At 40.5% G+C, this 23,076-nt stretch overlaps 1 protein-coding gene across 5 annotated transcripts in view; it reads left to right on the forward strand.

The window, feature by feature from the left end:
- The window catches only part of ppp1r9a (protein phosphatase 1, regulatory subunit 9A), a 52,403-nt gene that overhangs the window by 26,557 nt on the left and 2,770 nt on the right, over positions 1-23,076 (forward strand). For 2 of the 5 annotated variants that reach the window (XM_085395328.1, XM_085395327.1), the window contains exons 6-19: positions 4,021-4,156; positions 7,804-7,956; positions 10,850-10,903; positions 11,577-11,806; positions 13,536-13,632; positions 15,103-15,238; positions 16,893-16,978; positions 17,697-17,829; positions 17,917-17,977; positions 20,357-20,404; positions 20,519-20,567; positions 21,963-22,082; positions 22,385-22,408; positions 22,694-22,876. In XM_085395328.1, the coding sequence (XP_085251454.1) occupies positions 4,021-4,156; positions 7,804-7,956; positions 10,850-10,903; positions 11,577-11,806; positions 13,536-13,632; positions 15,103-15,238; positions 16,893-16,978; positions 17,697-17,829; positions 17,917-17,977; positions 20,357-20,404; positions 20,519-20,567; positions 21,963-22,082; positions 22,385-22,408; positions 22,694-22,876 (1,510 nt within the window). The remainder of the gene's footprint in view (positions 1-4,020; positions 4,157-7,803; positions 7,957-10,849; positions 10,904-11,576; positions 11,807-13,535; positions 13,633-15,102; positions 15,239-16,892; positions 16,979-17,696; positions 17,830-17,916; positions 17,978-20,356; positions 20,405-20,518; positions 20,568-21,962; positions 22,083-22,384; positions 22,409-22,693; positions 22,877-23,076) is intronic. The other 3 variants (XM_085395329.1, XM_085395331.1, XM_085395330.1) reach the window with 3 other exon arrangements.

Consider the following 23,076-nt stretch of genomic DNA (forward strand, 5'->3'; position numbering starts at 1 on the left):
TAATGCAGTCTAATGCAAAAAAGTATTGTGAACAGGACATAGTAATGCTGGAGTGATAACTCCATTAGAATTCAAATTTTGAGAGTTGAATTGTGAAAATCAGTTGTAACAGTACAGCAGGATTTCAGGAAAGTGTGTCAAGCCGCTGTCAGCTCCAAAATCCACGACTACTATTATACAGTCAGAGTTATTTTACAGCTCCCTAAAAGCGCTAAAGCGTTCTTTATATTTAGTGATGGTCTCACTAGCCGCAGGAAGAGTATCAATGCAGTTAGTCCAGCTATTATGTTGCAAAAGTCCTACTTAGTGAGAAATACCTTAACATTACATGACGAGCTGTTTTTGACAGGGTCTGCTAACAGCACTGGGAAGCAGAGGAAGTACTCGCACACATAGAGATGTGAAAGAGAAGGCTGCGTTTAGTTGATTCTCGCTCTTGTCTGTCCTGTTTATTGACAGGCTTTCGTTTTTATTTCTCTCTCTCTGGATTCTCGCCATTGTGTGTTATTGAGGATGTTCTCCACTCTTTTCATTCTGCCACTTTTTCACCATTTCTTCTTCAGTCATCTCGGGAGAAGTGTGCGAGTTTATTTTCAGACCTCGACCTTGCTGGTGTAGAGCCCTCCATTCTTTGTCATGGATCTATATTCATATTATGCTTGAACTCACCTGTGGAAAGACAGATAGCTGTGTGGGAACTACAGTGTCTGATGAAAAGCTGAAGGCTGAACAAAGAGATATCCAAAATAATCAAAAGTGTTGGACAGATGATGTTTGCTGAAATAATATTGACAGTGGAGATTTTCCAGGATGTGGCTGTACAGATGAGACAGCCTTGAAAACGCCGACGTATATCATCTGTCCACCTTGCAAATATAAAGAAATAGTTATGACAAGTCTAAAAACTGAAATACACTGACGTACTTGTAAGATATATAAATGTTGTAGTCCAGTATATGAACATTAAACTCTGACAGTGTTTACAGGAAATATAATGATAAATCTCACTCCTCGCTGTTATTTCTTCCAACAAATTATCACTCCTCCTGCCCTCTCTTCACTGTCACTCTTTCAGTCTTCATCCATCAAGTCTCACTCACTCCACCCCCTCCTCCTCCTCTGTAAATCCTTCTCTCACTCCATCTGATCACCAGGGGTTTTATGGCCAACTGTCCTACATTTGCCATTTTGCTATATTTACCCCGGCTTCCAGCAGCAAATCATCCAGGTTTAGAGGTGATCCCAGGATCTTTTAAAAACGTGCTGCCAAGACCCCATCACAGACAGGAAACTGTTCCCAAAATACATGGAACATTGGAAAATGGCTTTAGCACATAATAGATAGCATTAGATAAAAAGAATAAGGACATCTGTGTTTGATTGATTACGGTATTTATTTGTCACAACAATGATTCTTGGCGTTATGCAACCCTGATACGCAACTCTCACGCACAAATGCATCAATGCATCAGAATTATTGTCAAGAAGCACTGTTACAACAAACAAATACGAGTTGAGGAAACAAAATTTCTTATTTTTTGTTAAGTTGAAGTTAATATTTTGTATTGATTAACTGTTTTACAGAGCTTTGGAAGAAGCATTTAAATACTCTGAGTAAAAGTGGCAATGTTACAGTGTAAACATGTTCTTCAAGAAGAAGTCAAGTACACAAAATACTACTTAAATAAAAGTTAAAAAGTGTCATACTATCTATGCCTTTTATCCGTAGCTCATTAAGCGGTCTTATCTTCTGTTACTGGAGTGTATTTGAGTTATTGTTTTAGAGTACATCACTTTGATAATGCATCTTGAGCTAATGTAGTTGCTTTATTCTTTGCTGTGGGTCTAATTCTATAACGAGATATCATAATTTATCAGTATTTATTCTGCTAAATAATTAGTAACTAAAGCTTTAAAATAATGTAACAGTAACTGCCCCCAAACTTTAGTGGAGCAGAAGTAAAAAGAAGCATTTCAAAGTATTTAATCGAAGTAAATACACATCATAGTTATACTTAAGTGCAGTACTTGAGTAAGTGTATTTTTTGCATTCCACTCTCAGACTTAATCATGCTCTAAATTGAACTCAGATTAACTTGCAGTAGATACATTAGATAGCATGTCTCCAACACGGCTGACCAGTCATATCTGGTATTTGTGAACCTGTGCTGACATCCTAAAACGGCTGTCAACCCAGTGCTGCTTAATGCTCAAGACGTGTGTCCTGCATTGCTTCTCCAAGCATCACTTTCTGCATCCTTGCCACGTCTCTATTAATTGGAGTAAATGGAATAAATCAGTGGTGTCTGCAGCTGAGCTGATCCTGCACAGCATCCTGTGTGGCAGTCCCAGATCTTAAGGAGAAACTACGACAGGCTCCCCATGCGTGAGCGGAAAGGCTCTTTTCAGGTCAGCTACTCTTCAGACCTCCCTGCTGTCCAAAGGCTTCCTACAGTAGAGTACTTAGCTTAACCCCTCCAACCCCCCTTCTTTTTCTACTTACTGTGTGTCCTGGCCCTCAGTTGTTCCTTCACATGTAGATCAAATACGCCTCTCTGCTGGAGCGTAAGGCTTTCTCTACATCCCCTTTAGAAATATATAAAAGAGCTCTCGGGAGATGAATTCACTTGATTAGACCCCATCTCCGATCCACTCTCGCTCTCTTTTTCTGTTTTCTTCTCTCTCTCACACACACACACGCGCACACACAATAGCTCGGGCCTCGCTCACACATACACATAGTTACAGGGACCCTGCAGGGTGAGCCACAAAAATCCCCTTACTTGATTGCTCGGCTTCGTTGGTGTTACGAGGAGAATAAATTGGTGATTGCGTTATAAATTTTCTTTTGAGTTGCAGAACTATTATTTGCTTTAAGTTTTTACATTTTGAGCAGAAGCGTGATGAGAGAGATGAGCATCTTTTTGCTTTGTTATCCCCTTATTTGTAGCTCTAATTTGTACTCTCAGTGCTCCCTCTCCCTGTAATATAGACAAACACAAATCTATAAGCAATCTTTAGCTCCTGCTCTTTGTCATCATCGGCATCTTTAGCTGTATTTTAATGTGATATTTTCTGTGTTTGTTTGCATGCGTAACTGCTGGTCTTCTCTGTTTAGTTCTCTGCCAGCTTAATAACAGGCTGCCTGGCCGAGCTGACTGTCGCCTCACATTATTATGCGTGTCCTGTCTCCCAGCCCTGCCCACTACGTCAGCACATATCGCTGCCATTGCTATGTGGCTGTGGGCCTCTGTTTTGCTCTCTGCGTTACTGTTGTGTTCATTTCCTTGCATAAATACACATCACAACAAGAAAGATGGACAAAAAATGAATTTAAAGTTGTTTTCCTCTTCTGTATGATTTTGTAAAAAGGTGCATGTCAGGCTACATTATTAGGTTAAATCATAAGTTCCAGAGAGGTTTGTAGTTACGTTGTAGGTTATGATGTAGATGAAGTATAAATCGAGTGTCAGACAAATGTCAAACCCTTTAAAATATTAAAAATGAAAAATATTCGTTTTTGTCAGATGCTACATTTACGATTAAACCCTTTATATCGAGTGTCTAAAGAAAATAAATCTGATAACTCACAGTGTGAAAGGTCGTGGTTTTGTAATTATAATATTCATACTTGTAATTACAAGATAAATTATTTAACAAATTCAAATAGTCATGTGGTAACTAAAGCTGGCCGATATTGGTCCATATTAGTTGCTTGCCGATCTGTTAATATTTAGTAAGTAAAAGAAGACGTGAGAAACACCCTTCAAACATGTTTTGATGTTTCATTGTTTGTCCACCAGAGGGCGCTGCAACTTCCCTGCTGTGTTTTAAATGCTAAAGACGCAACAATGTGATCCAGGCTTCCATCCATCCAACATCGGCCGACATATCGCAATATCAGCATTTTTAAATCACCAAATATCAATCCTATATCTTTTAGGCTCTACTGTCATGTTGTGTAATCCCGTGCTGGCCGCCTCTGTGTCTGTAGGTCAACAGTGCCTCTTGTTGTCACAGGTTTGTGATCGGCCGGGAGCGTCCAGGTCAGCAGAGTGAGGTGGCCACGCTCATCCAGCAGACCCTGGAGCAGGAAAGGAGACAGAGAGAACTACTAGAGCAGCAGTACGCCCACTATGACGCCGATGATGATGAGGTATTGACCATACGCAACCCTGGCCACTGCCCTGGGTGTCCTCTACAGTGCATTTGAGACTTTGTGAATGATAGTCTGAATATGCAAAGGTGCAGCCAGGGTAAGATGCCAGCCTCTTAATATGAGGAACATTATCTTAATAAATCTCATTATATCTGCATGTATTTGAGGTTCATTTGCTAACACATTTCTCTACATGACACCGTAGTGAGAAAATGAGGCTTCTGGTTGTCACTTAATGCAAATAAGCTCCTTTCTCCTTCCAATGGGCTGGAAGTTATAGCTTATTAGCTTCATAAAACTGAGTGACAGTAGGCTTTGATGCTGACACACAGAACAGCCTCTCTCTCTCAGCCACACATACTAAGAGCCATGCGAGAGTTGGTCCTCGAAAGCATCACTCAGCATTTCTTTCTCTGATTCTGCTGCTTACTTGCTTGTTTAATCCACCAAACACTGAGCTCAGGGGCCTTCATATCTTTGAGTATGTGTGTGTGTGTTCATGTAGACACTCTTACACTGTGTATACACAAGACATAACACAGTGTAGTAACATAAATCAATACCAAGTGTTTCCTCACTTACATACACAGAAACAGCCGCACTCATGCGTAGATATACATGCAGACAAACACTACCAGACATCTTTCACTGTTTTCATCAGTGCTCTTTGAAGCTTTTCATTTCCCTGCAGACGGTGGATTGAGAGCACTCTTCATGCTTAAGAAACTCTTTTCCAGGCTCTGAATGCTGATACTACATGTCAGCACTGCCTAAGCTCCTACAGAGTGTTAAGGCTCAAATGTAATGTAAGATTTCAATGTTGAAAAAGAAAATAAACACTTTAAGGGCTTTTTTCCCTTACAGATCCCCACATGGACATATAAACATAAGAATGGTGATTATATTAAATTTGTTAATCCATACATCGATTAGAGCCTGCTGTAAAATGAATCAAAATCAGCCTCTGTGGAGCACTAAGGCATCCATAACTTGCTGCTGATAGGATAAACGGTTGCAAAAGGATTACAAAGATGCGTGTGGCAGTAAAAAGAGCTCATCAATATTAAAATCTTTATAAATATTAGAAAGAGTCATTGGGTGGGTGGGAGTTATTTCTCAATCTGAGGGCTGCAACAGAGTCTTCAGCTCTTTATTGGTGCTTAGAATCGGATCCCAAGAGGAAGGAGGAGTGCATTTAACAACAGACATGCAGCAGACACATGCATGCCCATCTGTTAACAGTTAAATGGAAGCATAGCCCACAAGTCTTATATTCAACCTTTGGTCCTCTAAATAATCTCATGCAATCTTTGTCATGTTCAACATAATAAATAATAGTGACAGAAAGACAAATAATTCAGTTATCAAAGTTAACAGTATAGTAGTATGTGCTAAAACAATAATAATAATAATAAGGGTGGAGCTGGAGGATTACTGTTACAGCAGCCAAAAAAATAAACACAACATATAAAGTAGAAGAGCTTAGTATTATAAATACATTAATAATTAAAAAATAATAGAATAGCAATAATAATAAAATGAAGCAATAAAGTAATAATAAGTTTGCAAAATTGTGCTAAAGATGGAGTTGAATTAAATATAATAGGTTAAGCTTAATGAGTAGAAACATAAATAAAATAAATACTGATGTCGTGGTGTGAGGCAGGAAAGATCTCCTGTATCTGTCAAAACTGCTTCCAGTCAAAGGTGCATCACATGCTGGGCACCCTCAAAAAGGATTGTCTTTATACATTCAGTAGGAGGAAGTTATACTGTGCAGATGACGGTGCTCTTGTGTGTTTAATGGTCAACTCCACCATCTGTAAATGGTAGCTTAATGTATGTAGATGGCACTGTTTTAACAACCGAGCCTGTTATGGAAATGGGACCATTCGATTGCGATGCATGTGACTGAATCAGGCCTGAGCCCTGCTATCTGGGAGATAGTTGGAGGGATGTGCAGGGAAAGATGAGGAGAAGATGTAGGGCACAGTAATGAGTAGAGCTGAGAGCAGAGGCACAGAAGTGTGTACGTGTGCATGTGGAGCGCGGGTACAAAGACAAGTGTACAAATATTTTCTGTATTTCATTACACAACTGATGATGGAAACTCACAGTATAAGCTAATTGTTGCATATCAAGCCTTTATCATTTCTGAATCATATGGAGATTATAAAATGTATTTGTGATGAGAAAGCAAATTTGCAGGGGGTAAAAGTAAAAGTAAGCTGCAGATGTTTCATGGAGCAGCTTCACTGGAAGTGTTCGAGTCTGTTGGTCATCAGCCAAAGACTGAATCAACAAATCCATTTGGGCCCAGTGCTTAATGGTTTTTGCCAATACTCATTATACAGTGTTTTGGGCATCAGAGAAGAGAAAAACTGCCTTGAATACATGCAGTGTAATGGCCTACATAAATATTTTTCATTTAAGTACTACTAAAAGCTGCAGTAATAAGTTGTTTCCGGTGACTTTCATTAGTCTCTTCATTTCTGAGAAACCCCGGCCTTCTCAGTCGTAGCGTTAGCCCCGCTGGATGCTCATACCTCACTAGTTTTGACATGTGACCTTGTTGCACTTGAGGCAAGATGGTGAGTAATTTAAAAAAAAAAACAAACCCCAAACAGGGACAGATTTTGTCAGCATAACTTATCTGATGGCTTACTTTTAAAGAAATTATAATTTCAGCTCACCAGGCTGTCAAACTGATTTATTTCACACAAAGTTTAGGCATGGTTACCTAAATCTTATGTAACCGGCAGCATTAAAATAGCATTACTTATGTAAAGTAGCAGGTGAAGCGAGGACGGCTTCAACAACATGCTTAAGAGTTTCGGGTAGTCAGACGAAAGAAGATGGAAAGGATGTAAAAGGTGACAAATACAAGGCTGTAACCACCAGAGCATTGCTGGCGAGACCAAATCTAGGTTTGGGTGTCTTGTGTCTTCTACTTGTAATGAAAAGTAAATAAAAGCAACTTCTTTCTGCAGAAATTACTGGCAGGGGCAGTTTGATCATAGTTGAATCCAAGGGGGGATGTATCCCCTCCAACATGATTACAGCCTTGGATAATTAAATGTCACAGTTGGAGCCTGACAGGTTATCTGTTTTGTCCGTTTAGGCTATTCTGCAGCCTGTTAACTTCTCACTGGAGGGTGAATGCTAATAGCTGTATTGGTTTTCACTGTGGCTAATTGCCTGTTCAGTTAGTCATTTCACCTCAGATACCGCTGCTGCGTTCACACTGTACTTAAAGTGACATCTGTCACACATTTCACTGGTTTTGTGCGAGTTTGTATAGATATCAACCTTGACTAAAGTTTGTAGAAGTTCTGCTGGCTCTTTCCTGCTGTGCCTGCAGACTTGTGATGACAGCATGCAAATAAATGTCACTTTTACAAGACCTCGGGGACCCTTTACTAATATAAAACCTCTGTCATTTAAAAATGAATGACAGACAGACTGAAAACCAACCTTGGTTGCTTCTATTTATTCTTCATAAATGTGATAATATTAACCATCTGTGCTTTACAGTAAAGATTAAAAAATAGTGTGTGTGCTACTTGGATTTATATTTTGTGCTCTGTTTTAAATATTCATGCAGATAATTGTCTCCACGTGTGATTTTACATTTCCTCCTAAAGCAGACGGGAGAATACGCCACAGACGAGGAGGAGGCAGGAACAACAGTGGCGGGAGGAGAGAAGAGCATCGAAGTGTTTGACTTACCGGAGACGGAGGATATCTTGTCTCCGTCGGAGCTGGACGCCACTAAACTCTACCAGAAGTTCAGAGAGGTAACCTGAAACGCCGCTGAGTCTTGATTACATAACTGATGGGAGCCTACAGCATTTTTCTCTGTCAGTGGTTTGAAGCGTACATTGCAAATACACCCGCAAAGCCACCAGAATTGCTTAGCTACTGAAAAAAGGTAATTAAATTTAACAACAGAAGAGACAAACACAATAGAGCCTCTGCTTAACTTGGCAAAACGATGCTTTTGTTAAGATCTGCGATCCGCTTACCCTCCCTAATTGCTAATCTGAATGATTAGAGGTGTGAACACAAAGTGATGTAAGTCCTCATTACACCTAATTGCCCGTGTTTTTAGTTGAAACTCCCAGAATAAGAATGAGAGTGAACACCATAAAGCTGGTTTTGAACCAGATCTTGGCAGTGCTTCACACACTGGGTTCCTCAGAATAGAAGCTCTCTTTGTTGAACCTCTGCTACCTTCGCTAACAGTGAACTCACTTTGAAGATTACAGCAATGAAACAGAACATAAATTTACTGACAGTTAACTCATTTATGCTTTAATGCTGCTAAAAAGCTGGTAATATCGATCTCGCGCTCCAACACCGTTACCATCAGCGCTGTGGCACCACCGGCCTTCCACAATTGCTGTATGACACATTTAACAAATGGCTCCAGCTGCACTGCAGGCACTGCAGTGGATATCGAGTGAAAATATAATGTAATCCCTGGGCTCAGGGTGTGTGCTTTTACTCCATTTTGTCATTTTCTCTGCTTCTTGACCTCTCTCCCATAGTTCAGCTTTTCCCTTTCATTCTTAAACGCCTCTGTTTTTGGAGTCTTTTAGGAAGCAGTTGACTATGGGGCTGTCAGGCTTTTGTAAATGACAGAGAGAAAATGTGATGATACAAGATGCTGTTTGAAACAGCAATGATTAATTGTGCTATGAAAAAAATTGGCACGACCAAACTTGTGATGGCGTTGCTTTAAAACGGTCCCAGGTCTGCAACCATCTGCAGTCAGCTGTGACTTTAATGATGACAAAAAATGTTGATAAGAAACAGTCAGTTTCTGATTGAATTGAGTCGAATGGTTAAAGTTTGCAATTGTTGCAATCTTTCACTGATAATATGATGATTAATTGAGATAAATTGTCACTGTCTACATAGATTGACCCACATTGTAAATCTGTATTTATAATTTAGGCAGCAATTATTTTTAAACCTTCACCAATTTTTCTCATCTGACTGCAGTCAGTCAGAGTCCGAGTGCAGTGTATTCGCTTTGTGATCCACAGAGGTTGACGGTGTCGCGCGCTCACCCTCTGCAAACTACTCCTAAATGAAAAAGAAAATCTGCGCTATCACTGAGACACCACCACATTTTTTTTTGGTCTCAAGGAAGTTGCTGTCCTATTTTTACTCCAGTGTGAGTGAGCGATAAGTAAATTATCTATCAGATGTCCACTGATTTGTAGACACAGCCAAATATTCTCCCCCAGTTTTAGTCAAACCTCTTTAAAAAAAGGGGAGGATGACTCTTTATATTAGAAAATGAAAGCTCTGCAAAAATGTAACGCTCTGCAGGTCTAACACAGTCATTATCCCAACATGTACCCACTTTAGTCAGTCATTTCTTTTCCTTTGTTCCCTCTTAGACTTGCTGCATCACTGAGCTTTATTCAGACTCACTAGGTCCAAGGATTTCTAGAAGTTGTTAGAAGATGTTATGCAGAAGCAGATTAACTTTTGCACCAAAAGATTGGAACCTCGAAAGCTACACAACTACCTCTTGCTATTTTTGCACATGCACCAGAGCCCTGAAGTTTTCTTGGAGTTACATAGTAGCCGTGTGTTTAAGAACACACGTCGAACACCTGTCAGTCTCCTAATAAATAAGCTGTGTGATGTTGGATTGCACTGACGTGTGAACAGAACAGCTCATATCCTCTTGCATTCACTACTAGTGAGTGTGCATCATGCACTGCCTCCTATCCAGGCAGCTCCCTCTTCTCAGCCTCACAGAGTATTTCTAGCACTGCCACCTACTTCCTGCCGTGTGTGACATGTGAGAAAGGAGAAGTGTGAAAAATATCCTGATGTGATTCTACCAAAATTATTTGAAGTTGTGTGAAAACTTCTTAACTTGCGCTACTGAAACTTCACAGTAACTTTTGGTAAACTTTAAAGTGAATTTTTAAACAGAAGCAGAACTGTTGGTATTGTAACTAATTTCTGCCACTGGAGGTACATCAGCTCACACAGAGATAGTGAATGATTGCAACAAAGAAACACTTTTTCAGTATATACATATAAGAATTTGATATTTGCTTTCAAACATAATGAAAGAAGAATTTTTCAGGAGGAGTAATTAGAAAAAAGTATGAGTATCAGTATTAGTACTTTAAAAAAGTTCGGCCAGTGCTCTGTGTGTCACGCCTCTACTTTTCTCTCAGAGCTTTCACTTGTTTCCATATCCTGCTCTCTCTCTCTGCATCTCCTCTTCTCCTGTTTATGTCTGCTCAGTCATTATCTAACTTCCTGTCTGCCTCTAATGGACCACCCATATACACTTGTACATCTAACTAACACCTAAGTTTCTTAGATTTTTTTTTTTTAGTTTAGTTTTAGTTTTAACATTGCATTAAAAATGCAAAACGTTATTCCATGTTAGAAAATGTATGACTTTTTTTTCCCTTTATGGCTTCTTTAAACTACTTAGCAATTCATGCATCCCTCAGCTTTCCTTGCCTCTCCTCTGAGAGTGCATGTCAGTGCTGGAGCTGGGACGCTGTCAGGGGGAGGACAGAGTCGGCTGCCTCTGTCCATCACGCTGTATCGACGGCACAGAGAGCCTGCTCAGCCATCCATTTGATTATTGACCGCCCTCTCTTTTCTCTCCTGTTTTCTTTTTTTCTCCTCCTCTGCTACCAACAGCTCCAAATCAAACACACGGTGACCGAGGCCGAGATCCAGAAACTGAAAAACAAGGTAAGGGATTAAAACCGTCTCTGGGCAATCAGGCGACTGGTTGTGGGTGTGTTTTGTCAGTGTTTACATGATTTTTAAATCAATGTGAGACTTGGGTCAGGATAGCCGGTGAGCAGCGGTTCAAGCTTGGTGGAAATGTTTGGGAGATAAACTTTGGTGTTATAAGCGAGAGATGTTTTACAGAAACAATCCACAGCTAAAATACTTTAAATACACTTTATACAACTATTGAAGGTAGTGTTGTCTCTTTGCATGACGCACTCAGTGTTGTCAGGGTCTCTGTGAATGCATTTGTGCCTGCATGCATATAAATAACGGTGTATTATTCATATGCAGTTTGATCAAAGTGGTGCCTATAAAGCTTTTTCCATGACAGTAACGATGTTCCTTGTGATGCAATTTGTACTCTTAATAAGTCTTTGCTCCAAAAAGGCAGTTTTATTAGCTTTTGCTTGCTGATTTTATAACTGTAGGTTTGATTTTGTCTTACTTTGAGACCTTCAAAACGTCCAACAAGCTCGTGTTTTAACAATTAAAAAACAGTCTATAACTTCTTACTTAATATTGGTTACATATCCTGTTAAAAGTGCCTGTTTTTTGGCATGTGTATATGTGTAATATGTTGTATATATAGTGTTGGACATTATTGGACAATGCTGATTTTGTCCTGCAGCTGGCATCAGTGGAGCGGGAAAAGCAGCGCTGGGAGAAGGAGAAGAGCCAGCTGAAGGCCAGCATCGAGGAGAACAAGGAAAGGATGTTGAAGCTGGAGAGCTACTGGATCGAGGCGCAGACGCTCTGCCACACCGTCAATGAACACCTGAAGGAGGCCCAGGCCCAGTACCAGGCTCTGGAGAAGAAGTACAACAAAGCCAAGAAGCTCATCAAAGACTTCCAGCAGAAGTGAGTGAACTCTGGTTAAACTGATCACATTGGACCTCTCACTGTGTTTATTTTTCTCGGTCATGAAATCTCAGTTACATTAAGCATTGGACCAATGACAGTGTTTTGGGTTCAACTGCTAATACAGTTTGAAAATGTAAGTCTGCTGGACACCGGCAGCAACTTAGGTTACTATAACTAATCATGCACTTTCTAATTAGGGTCATTTATCTGAGCTTACAACATTAGTCCAACTGAAAGAATGCTGAATGTACACAATTTAAAAAAAAATCATTGTAATTTATAGTCACATCTATGAGGTAACTTCAGTGAGGCTATTTATAGTCTTTTATATGATTATATAAATTATATATGATATTATATGATTATATATGATCTTGCAGGTATTTATGATGTCACATACTGGCAATCCCAGGTTCGGTTCACTATTTTCACTCAGTTTCAGATTTTAATGTGCTAATGTGTGCTAGCAGTTAATCAGAAATGATTTATGGAAGCTAGTGCATTGGGAAAACTAAAAACTGAACATCCGAGTGATTAAAAATGGGAAGGAGACAAGAATGTCCTAACAAAGTTTCATAGTTTCAAATTCTATGAATATTGCATATTATGTAAGAAAAAAACATTGATTACTTCTTGAGGGACTGAAATCAGGGCAAAAAAAAGACTTATGTGCGATAAATTTTGTCTAGTTAGCCATACTTCATACAAAATCAGTCTGTTTCCATATGTTACTGTAGCATAACTGAGTCAGAAACCTCTGCCTAGGTGCTTTCATTAAATGTACTCTTCTCAGCTTGCTGAGAGAAGCAACAGCTAAGAAGGAAACCTCACATTTATTATAACACTTCAACTCTTTCAAATGAGTACTTTAGCATTAATCCTACAAACATATGTTTTAATTAAAAAAAAACTTGGATGAATTCCTTTGTTTTTCCTTTTACAGCTACCCTCACTTCTCTCAGTGAACCTGAAAAACAATATCTACCTCATTTCCATCTGTGAGCTGGACCAACTATGTTTCTTTTAAGCCTTATCCCAGTTCAACAGTAAGAACTGTGTTTCCATTTTAATGCAGTGCAGCACTCCCTCCTTTTCTGTGCACTGATTTCAGAACCTCTCCTGCTCAGCTTCAGTGTGACTGGATATAATTGGCTGTGCCCCTGCAGGCCAAATGGAAGCAAAGCGGTGAAACAAACTCTCCATGCTGATCTGTACCTTCGGCCTGGGCTGCAGAGGAGAGAGACTGTGTGCCTTTCATTATGCAAACGTCCTCGCGTGCTCTTTCCTCCTTTGACCTGGAAATTGTTTCTGTCTCCCATCACGGAGGTCTTCAGATCCCCTTAAATGCACCTTTAAGGAGAGAGCATCCATCTGGAGGGGCTTAAAGTGAAAAAACACAGGTGTATTCTTCCTTGTGTCTCTCCCTCACATCCTCAGTGGGAGGACTTAAGATGTGATGAAGAAATGAGACAGGAAAGCAAATAGAGGGGGGTAAAGTAGAGGTAAAAGGGAAAAAAAAGATGTGTGTGTTAACCGGGAACAGCGTGATCGGGGTAAAATGAGTCATTCTGGCATCCTCAAACAGCCTCAACTCCCTTATTACCACAGCTGAGCGAGAGGCAAGGCACTATCACACATGATGAAATGTGCACATGCACATATTATAGCTGTATCTTGTTTCCTGTGTTAACACACATCTCCTCTCCCCCGCCTCCTGTTCCTCCAGAGAGGTAGAGTTCATCCAGAAGGAGGATGCAGAGAGGAGGCGGCTGGAGGAGGCTGAGAAAGCTCACCTGGCTGAGATCCAGGGACTGCAAGTCAGGGTAAGCTATCTTTTTTTTTTTTCTATCCACTTTTCATTTTTGCCATAACTGAATAGCTTCCTGCCTTGTAGCTGTTCAGAGTGGGCTTGTAAAATTAAGCTATTTGCCCTTAAATAACATTTAAAATATGCTAATGAGTGACACAGTCTGGCTTTGTGTGAAATTACATTCAAAGCCAATAATCAGCATGGACATAAAGATCTTTAGGAGCACCCCCCTGTGCTTTTTCTGCCACTTGGTGTTTCTTGTAATGTGCTCAGGCCCAGTGGTCACACTTTCTCACATGTCGTACTGCCTCTGCCGCCTCTTGTTTGCCGTTTCACTCTTTTCAATAAAAAGGAAGTGCGACACAAAGATAATCGTGCTGGTGTGAGGTTTAATCATCAACCTTTAGGCCTTTCTTCACAGCTGAATTGTCAATCAAGCCTTTATTTTTTGCATTCGACACTCATTCCTTTACTGGATTTCAAAGGGTAAATAGTCGAGGGTGGCACAGGTAAGAGTTTTGGAAAACAGTAGACTCTTTATACTCTGATACTCCCTCCGTACAACAACACACAGAGTCTCTGTTTAACTACACTGACATACTGGAACAATTGTACTATATGTTCAGATATTTGTACACACTTGGCCAACCCCTGAAACTGATTTCTAGGTCTGTGCTCCTTTGTTCAGCCCCTCATTCATCAAGGATATGAAACAAGCTATTTTAGGTCCACTACCTAAGCCAACTTTCTTCTGATTGGCTGTCCCTTGTAAACAAAAGGTTTGAGCAGCAGAGAGGTGGGGAGGCTTCTGTGTTTACAGCCAGAGCTGTCACTGCATTCCCTTCCCAATTCATGACTCAGGATTGTTTACGGGAAAACCCACTCGATTTGGATTTCCAACGCCGACTATACAATTGAAGATGGTGACAGTCCACATAAACACTGGTAAAACTGTAAAACCTTTCTTTTGTACACTGTTGTGGGCTGCAGTGGCTTATTCCTAGCTAGCTTTCTAAGGAGGAAATCTCCTTTTTCCTTGCTTTTTGTCGCCACTGTGGTATTACTGTGGAACGTGATTAACTCAGGAATTAGCTCACTCTGAGCTCCAACATCTTCTGAGGTGCCAGAGCTGACCATATTAAGGATGTCCACCCTCAGTGACATCATACAGAACCGAGTCTAGTAAAACCTGCCTGAAACTGAGAGTTTGGAGTAATTTGAAACCTGAGCTTGTAGCTCATAGGGATTACATGCACAGATGCTGACCTCTTCATTTTAAACTTTTGTCATGTTTAATTTAATTGTAACAGTAAATATATGAAAATAAGAAAAAGAATTACAGGTCCACTTTTTTCAGATCAAGTATAAATGTGTTTTCTGATCATCTCAGCATGTCACCAATTGTTCCAGCGCTTTAAAGCAGCTGTTTGACAGGTATATGCCTACAGGTGATTAACATCAACCGGTTGGCCCCTCTCTACAGATTGCAACCTTAGAGTCGGAGCTAATGCAGCTGATGAAGCAGAACGGTATCCAGGTCAACAACAACAACAGCAGCAGTTCTGAGAGGCTCAGCGCTCAACAGCACAGCCCGAGCCGAGCTGCAACACAAGCCAGAGGTCTGTTTATGTGGGAACTGCCCTTTATGGAAAAAGTATAATATCTCTATATGTTGTTGTTCTGCTTTTTGTTTGTTTGTTTTTCTTACCAAGAAGCTCAATGTCATTCACATCTGTAAGAATTTTATTGGAATTTAAAGGTGAACCAAGCAGCTAGCTAACTTAGCTTAGCAGTGGTTTTAATTTATCTTTTGATTAAAACTTTATTTAGTTTTAATCATAATTTACGCATCTAAATTCTTTTCGTTTTAGTCTTTTAAATATCACGAGATTATGATGAGAGATTCTCAACACAGTTTAGCATTTCCGTTTCCTTTACATTAATTGCAAAATGTGTCCGTCTGTCTGCTCTTCTCTTCCTCACAAGTGTTAAAAATTTGTCCCATTTTCATGTGAAACAGGGAGCATGGGTCCTAGTTGTAGCATAAAAACCAAAAACACAACTTAATAAATTCTGATTGGATCTTGTCTCTCCAGACTATTTCCATCTTGTTTTTGTCCCTGTGCATTAATTTTATTTAGTTATTGTCAAAATCTATGATGAAAATCACTGGTCAGTGAAATTAATACTGCTTAGCAGGTGTGGGAGTAGTGGGAGTAAAACCAGAGCTGCTACCAGTCCCTCTAAAGCTCACTAATGAATATGTCATATATTGGTTTGTTTTGTATGAATCAGTAAAAAACTGATAAATTAAAAAAGAAAAGCAATCATGGTGATTATTTGCCTTCTTTATTTACACTTCATTGATTGAACAAAGATCTTAAAATGCTGGTTAGCACATTTCGCTAGCTCTGGCTAGCCGTCGCTCTCTTAGCTTTTGTGCTAAGTTAGCTTGTTTAATGAATCTTGCAGTTTAATGATGATTTTGCTTTTAAAGTACATTAAAAAACATTGCATTATCCAGTTTTTTACTGTTAACTCACACACTCCATTGTAGATAATATAGAAATATCCATTTCATTTTAAAAATCCTCACACTTGAACCTCTGACTCCAGTTTCACTCTGAACTACTGCAAATAAAAACAAACAACTAATCAGTCCTGAGCCCATCTGTCAGGGTTTCTGTCAGGCTTTGTTCTCCTCAAGTCTTTTTAAGCTCCGCTGGCTTCATTTCAGTGGCTGTAACCGTCAGAACAGTAGAAGAAGCACCATATCTGGTGCAGTTCAGCGGATAGCAGAGTGATTGCATCAGCAGTGAGATGAATGATGCAGCCCATGTATGCTATATTAAAACAAGAGGGGCCAAGGGATACGGCTTGAACGGAATATAAAGGAGAGAGCACACGTGGGAGGGGAATACAGGGTCTGCTGAAATTATCTTTTTGAAATTTAAGTGATTCAGTCTTTGTTTCATCTGACAGCATCTCCATGCGCACTCAGGGAATGAGGAGAACGATGATAATTGTCTGCCTAATTAGAAGTGTCGCTCATGGGGGAAGTTTGGACGTTTTAACTGAGTTGATGGTTTTTTTTAATAGGTGTGTTTAATGTGGGTGTCGACACGGGGTCAGGGAAAATTAAGAAGTTTAAAAAAAGTAAAATTTAAAAAACAAACGTCACGGATGGACAGATGTCATCATGAAGGGATGTGCTCGGGTATACCAAAAGCTGTTTTTGCTCACCATTTCTTGTGTGTGTGGGTGTGACTCTAGACACGAAGGAGGGCTCTCCCCACTCACCCAGCAAAATAAAGGGCTACGGAGGAGTTCCCAGAGACAGCATCTGCTCCACAGACGAGGTTTGTATTAACATGTTTCCTTTACTCAGTGAAACCTTAACACAGTTACACGATTTCTTATTTAACAACTGTTGAAACATGAAACAGACGTGATGCAGACAGATGTGACTTTTAATCAAACAAGCTCCATTATTCTCATTAGCGTACTCTTACATTTAATATGTCTCAGATTTCACCACAGGGTGTTTGGTATGTGCGTGTTTGTGGGCCTTTAACCCCTGTCCATTCCACTTTATTCCTTCTAATGGATTAATTGCCGCTTGTTGCTCTGCCACTTTAATTGAGTGTGTGGTTCTGTCACAGCTTATTGTCTCTCCCAGTGTGATAATAACAGCTACGGTCTTTTTTTTCTGGATGAAAGGCTCGGGTTTGGCTAATGCTGTCACTTAACTCAGCAAGTTCAGATTAGATAAACAACTCGAGAACTGGATCAGAATTGGCAGGAACACAGAAGCTAAGGCACTGTGGCGCTTCCTGGGGAAAAGAGGGCAAGGAATTAGAAATGGTGAAAGTATGTCAAGTGACTTCTGTCAGATTAGTGCGCAGCTCTGGCTGCTCAGATCTCTTATTCTTTGATTGCACTTAATTTCCTCTTCGTTCTGTGGGAGTTCTTTGGAGGTTTTGCTTGTCTTTTCTTTCGCTCTCTCCTTAGTTACATTTTTCACATTTTTATGGTCTCTTAAATTAACTTGATGTTTCTTCTTCTCTCTGCTGTTAGATCTCTGAAGGTCGTGGAAGTCAATCCCACAGCCACTCTGGTCCGTTTCGTAGTGTGGCCTCTTGCGATGGAGGAGTTCCAGCACTTAGGGTCCAGGCCAGTCCAGAGGGCTCCCCCAGAAAAACACTCCACGGTTAGCACTCCTGGATCCATGCAGAACTCTTTTAAGCTCATCATTTGATGTAGGAGTAATGTCAGTATGGGGCGTTTCTTATCACAGGTTCTCAGTCTCCGAGCCCCTCTCAGAGTTTGGAGGAGCAGAGACCAGCTCTGGACCCTGGGTAAGACAGCAGATGATGCAATGACATGTTAACTTTTTGAGTGAATTGATGCATCGTACGTTGTCCAGAGAAATGTCGTCAAATGAAGTTGATAAATGAAGTTGTTAATCAAACACAAGGATCACGTATAAAAGAGCAGTGCTGTGTACACTCACTGGGCACCTTATTAGGTACAGCTTACTCGTACTGGGCTGGATGCCCTTTTGGTAAGGTGCTAAAATGTTATGTTCAAGAAACCAGTTAGAAGTGATCTGAGCTTTGTGACATGGTGTCTTATCCTGCTGGAAGCAGCCATCAGTAGATGGGTAAACTGTGGTTATAAAAGGATGGACATGGTCAACAACAATACTCGAGTAGGCTGTGGCATTTAAGTGATGCTCAGTTGATGCTAAGGAATCCAAAATATATAAAGAAAATTCCCACACACCATTACGCCACCTGCAGCCTCAATAACTGGTAGAAAGCAGGATGCATCTATGCTTTTTTGCCAAATTCTGAACCCAACATTCAAATGTTGCAGCAGATCATCATTAGTTTCCTGTTCTTAGTTGACAAAAGTGGTACCCAGTGTGGTCTCCTGATGCTGTAAGCTCTAGAGATGCTATTCCAGGAACATCCAAGTTTCTGAAACTCCAGACTACCTGCAGCCACAGCCTACTCTGATGCTCAGTTTGGCTTCAGCAGATTTTCTTGCCATGCCTAAATACACTGAGTTGCTGCCACGTGATTGGCTGAATACACATTTGTCTTAACAAGCTGTTGAACAGGTGTACCTAAATGAACCAGATAAACATTTACAAACATGCTGAGCAATGAACACACATGAGCAGATAAAACATGCTGTATTTATTTACAGCTTTTATCGTCTGCAGTTTTAATCAGAATCAGAAATTCTTTATTAATCATGAAAGAAATTATAGGTTACAGCAGGCAGCACGCTAATGGCACGTGCGCATTTACAAAGGAACCCTCTGACCGAACTTTACACAAACATCACATTGGGAAGACATGTCAGAGAGGTAGGCTGATAGGAAAAAAACAACGAAAATACAAAACATGAGGTGAGAGGAGGAGAAAAAAAAACTCAGACTGAGCTCCTACTGGGAGAACAGTTTGAGAACAGAAAAAAAACACCCCAGCACAAAAAGCACATGACTGTCAATACACCATAGAAACACAAGACAAGCAACTGGGGTGGGTAAGGGTAAGAGAGAGCCGGTGTAGACAGCACATCCGGTCCTGCAGCATGTCTGTGCTGGTCCAGTCAACCCGCCATCTACCCCGGAGAGGACAAGCATCGAAGGCGTTTGGAAATGGAGGGGGATGAGTGTGTATCAGTGTATGTGTGTGTGTGTGTGTGTGTCCTGAGTTTAGCTGAGAGAGTGTCCTTCGCCCTGCCAGGCTAAGTAAACAGTCTTCCAGCCGACCCAGGTGGCCTTGCGTAGGGGAGGAACAGTCTAAACACCGTCTGTTCTCAGGGTGAAAATTTGTTTTGTTCAGCTCCAGCCTTGAGACCACAGCTGGCGCCTATATGGTAGCCGGATGAAATGATGGTAGCATTCCTTTAGTTCGAACAACTGCATGTCAATTTTACAGCCGCTCTAACAGTCCAACACTGGTCTCTCAATCTCCCGTTGGAGAGCCGCGAGTTTCTCCATGATGTTATCCAATTTTCGCTCATAGGTCTTAGTCTGAGTTTTCACTGCAGCCTCAAGCTTCAAGATCTTATCCGTGCAGCGTTCAATGAGCCTGTTTCGAGAAGTCACAAGTCGTCCCATCGCTTCAATCACAGCGGGCAGCCTTGTGGGGTTTTGAAGAGCCGATTCTGCTTTCTTTAATCTTCGATAAACCAGGGCCAAGCCAGCTCCGATCAGCAAGAACCCTGTTATCATGGTTCCGAAAAGGTAGATGTCTTCAATGTCCTCGATCGACAGCCGCGCCAGGCACAGGACCCTCCAGTTATTCCACTCGTCCATCGTGTATCCGGCAGGGAACGTCCCTCCAGGACACTCAGGCTCACCCGAGCCCAGGCTTCTCGTTGAGAAGAGGGTGTCAGTTGCATTCAGGGACCAGTTGATCAAATCCATAATTCCCCTTTTAGGTTTTAGAGAACAGACTGTGAGAGTGTTCCAGGGCAAGAGTAGAAAAGTAGACGAGACTAGACAAGGACACGAGAAGCCAAGCAGGGAAGATAAGGGAAAGGGGGAGGAGAAAAGTGCGACCGCCTTCGTCAGGAGCCAAGAGAGACAATTTAACAACTGATCTTTTATGGAAGTCATTTTGTATGAATAATTACTAAAGGTTCATAGTTAACAAAGCACATGAACAAAAAAAAATTGCATCACATATGTTACTCAACTCCACTCCACCTCCTCACAGGAAAACCAAAGTGAAGGACAAAGATCCCAGAGCTTCACCTGGAAACAGGTATTACTGTTTGCATTTTCCTTGTCTCCCTCCATCTAATAAACACGAGGATTTAAAATGTTTACTTCACGATGGCTGATTTCGGAACTCCCTGCACCTCTTTCTGTCTCTCAGCTCCACAGAGCCGTCAGCAGAGAACAGTCCAGAGTACCTCAAGGCCAAGGTGTGTGAGGTTTGGTCATTGGTACCTTGGTAAATAGTGATTCTCTCTGAATAATAGTCTGCTTTGCCCTTTGTGGTGCACAATTATACATGCACTTAAAAAAGTCTTCTTGGCATCCGTGCAGTTTTTAACAAGTTCTGCATTTTCACTGCAGGTTACTGTTCACTTTGTAGCTTTAATGTACTGTGTAGTTTCTGTTGAACAGACTGCACTCACATGGCCACACTTCTTCTCCTATTCACATTATGTGGTATTGTATTCCTTTATGTTTAATAATAATGCTTCAAACAATTGAAATGGAAATAATTTTGTACCCCAAGATGTAATTTGGGGCTTATATAAAAGGAAATTACCTTGCCAAAGCCATAGAAATCCATAATTTGCTTTATAATTGCCCAATTAATTGTGTAACAGTCGATGAAACTCAGTAAAAAAAAAAACATAATGATTTCGCAAACATATGATCTGATTTTAGGTGTTAATTTAACTTTAGCAGAAAAATCTGATCACAGTGTGAATGAGTTCATTTTCTAATGTGTATAAAATCAGTTAAACCTCATCCTGATACAATAAGATTAAAGTTGTAGGAACTTACGTGAAAACTGGCTAATCCTGTGTAATATCAGATGGGGTTACCATAGGATTAAAAAGGAGATTATTTTTGATCCTGCACCAGTTCAGTCCTCTCTCACTCCCAAGACACCCTCAGCTTAAGAAGAGTGCACATGAGAAGATAAATCTTATCAGAACTTCTTCTTAATTATGTTTTTATGGAGCTTTTAGGTAAGGAGTCCTCCCAGAAAGCTGACAGTCTAAGCCTGAGATTAGTCTCACTTTGACCTCAGATGGTACTGAGACTAAAAGGACTGAGTTAAGCTACTGTATGTTATTGAGCGTAAGAAATAGCTCTACACTCTTAGCCATATATCACCGAAACTATAAACCTGTGTATTTCAGGCGAAAAAAGGAACGTTCAGTAGCTCAAATAAAGTTTCTCTGCAGGGCAGTGTTGTGTCCACGTAAATTCCAGCCAAATTTATAGTTTGCATACTATTCAAGCATCTTTAAAAAATTACAGATATGCACACACTCCTTCTTGGAGCTTGTCAAACACCTAAAACATTTTTTTTTTTAAAAACAGGGCGATGAAGCACATCAGTTACATTCTGGGAGAAAAAAACCTCCATTTTCTTGATTCATTCACTCCCCGTCCGCTCTCTCAGGTTAAAAAAAATCATTCTTAAATACATTTGTAACATCTACATCGTGTTGGGCTTCACATAACGCTGCACAGAAACATCAATAACAGAGAAGCGTTCCAACTAATCGGCTAAATTCAGCCGCAGAGCCAGTTGGCTCGCCACAAGTCTTACGAACGTGTTGTTGATTTCTTAGGCACCCACTTTGTGCGATGATCTGAGTGCCAGCAGCAGCAGCTCAGTAGAGATCAGCGGTCTGCTCAGTGAAGCCAAGATGTCAGGACGCTCACACACGCTGGTGCTGTCCTCAGATGAGGTACTAAATGTTCCCGAAACTTCTTCGTGGATGTTCAATATGGAAACACAAACCATAAATACAAGCTTATTTATCTTCGCTGGTTCAAATCAGCCCATGCATAAAGTGTGTAATCTTATAGAAAACATCCAGAACGTTTTTCTTTTTTTTTCTTTACATTATTGCACGAAAGCTTATCTTGTTTTTACTGCAGAAAAGCACTTTTTTTTTTATTTGCCAGGCTACCACAGAGGTAGCTTTTTCATTTCTGTTCTGTTAACTACCCAATCATTTTCTGTTGTTTTCTATGCTGCAACATTCAGAGTCTGGATATGATAGATGATGAGGTGAGACTGAGGTTCTTTTAATGCATGCGTGTCTCTGTGTCTGTTGAGCTGTGTGTAAACCATTTGTCTGTGTCTCACTGCTACACATCTTTGGTGAGGAACGATCTTTTTTCTCTTCATGGCCCCCAGAATTTCAGTATTTCTACGTGCTGAATGTAGGCATCGGTGGAATTTTTGATGTTGTTGACTGGGTTTGAGCCCATTATTCATCCAAATTAAGCACTAAAGATGGAGCTGATAGGTTTTTTATCGTATGTGCTTCTTTTCCTTGTCATGTATGTTCAGATGCTAGACGAGGGGCAGTTTTCAAAGCAGTACCAGTGGCAGAACCGCAGCATTACCGAATGGACTTCACAGCAAGTGGCCCACTGGCTTATGGGCCTAAACTTAGAACACCATATTCCAGAATTCACTGCCAAAAATATAGATGGAGTGCAGCTGCTTCAGCTGAATAGTGCTGAGCTCAAGGTAACAGAAACCTTTTTGTTATTAAATGCATCTTAATTAGATTTCGAATACAGATCACATCACAATGACCCAGTCAAAGTCCTCAAAGATAACAACGTAATTAAAAGGCTATGCCAGGACCTTAAGAGGGCTGTTTATAAATGAAACCTCCATAAAGAGTAGATAATGAATTCCTTCACAATTATGTGAGAGACTGATAC

The sequence above is a fragment of the Rhamphochromis longiceps genome, linkage group LG22 (genome assembly GCF_057381845.1).
Source record: "Rhamphochromis longiceps isolate RC_006_pf linkage group LG22, R_longiceps_female_GT1.1, whole genome shotgun sequence".
NCBI lineage: Eukaryota > Metazoa > Chordata > Actinopteri > Cichliformes > Cichlidae > Rhamphochromis > Rhamphochromis longiceps.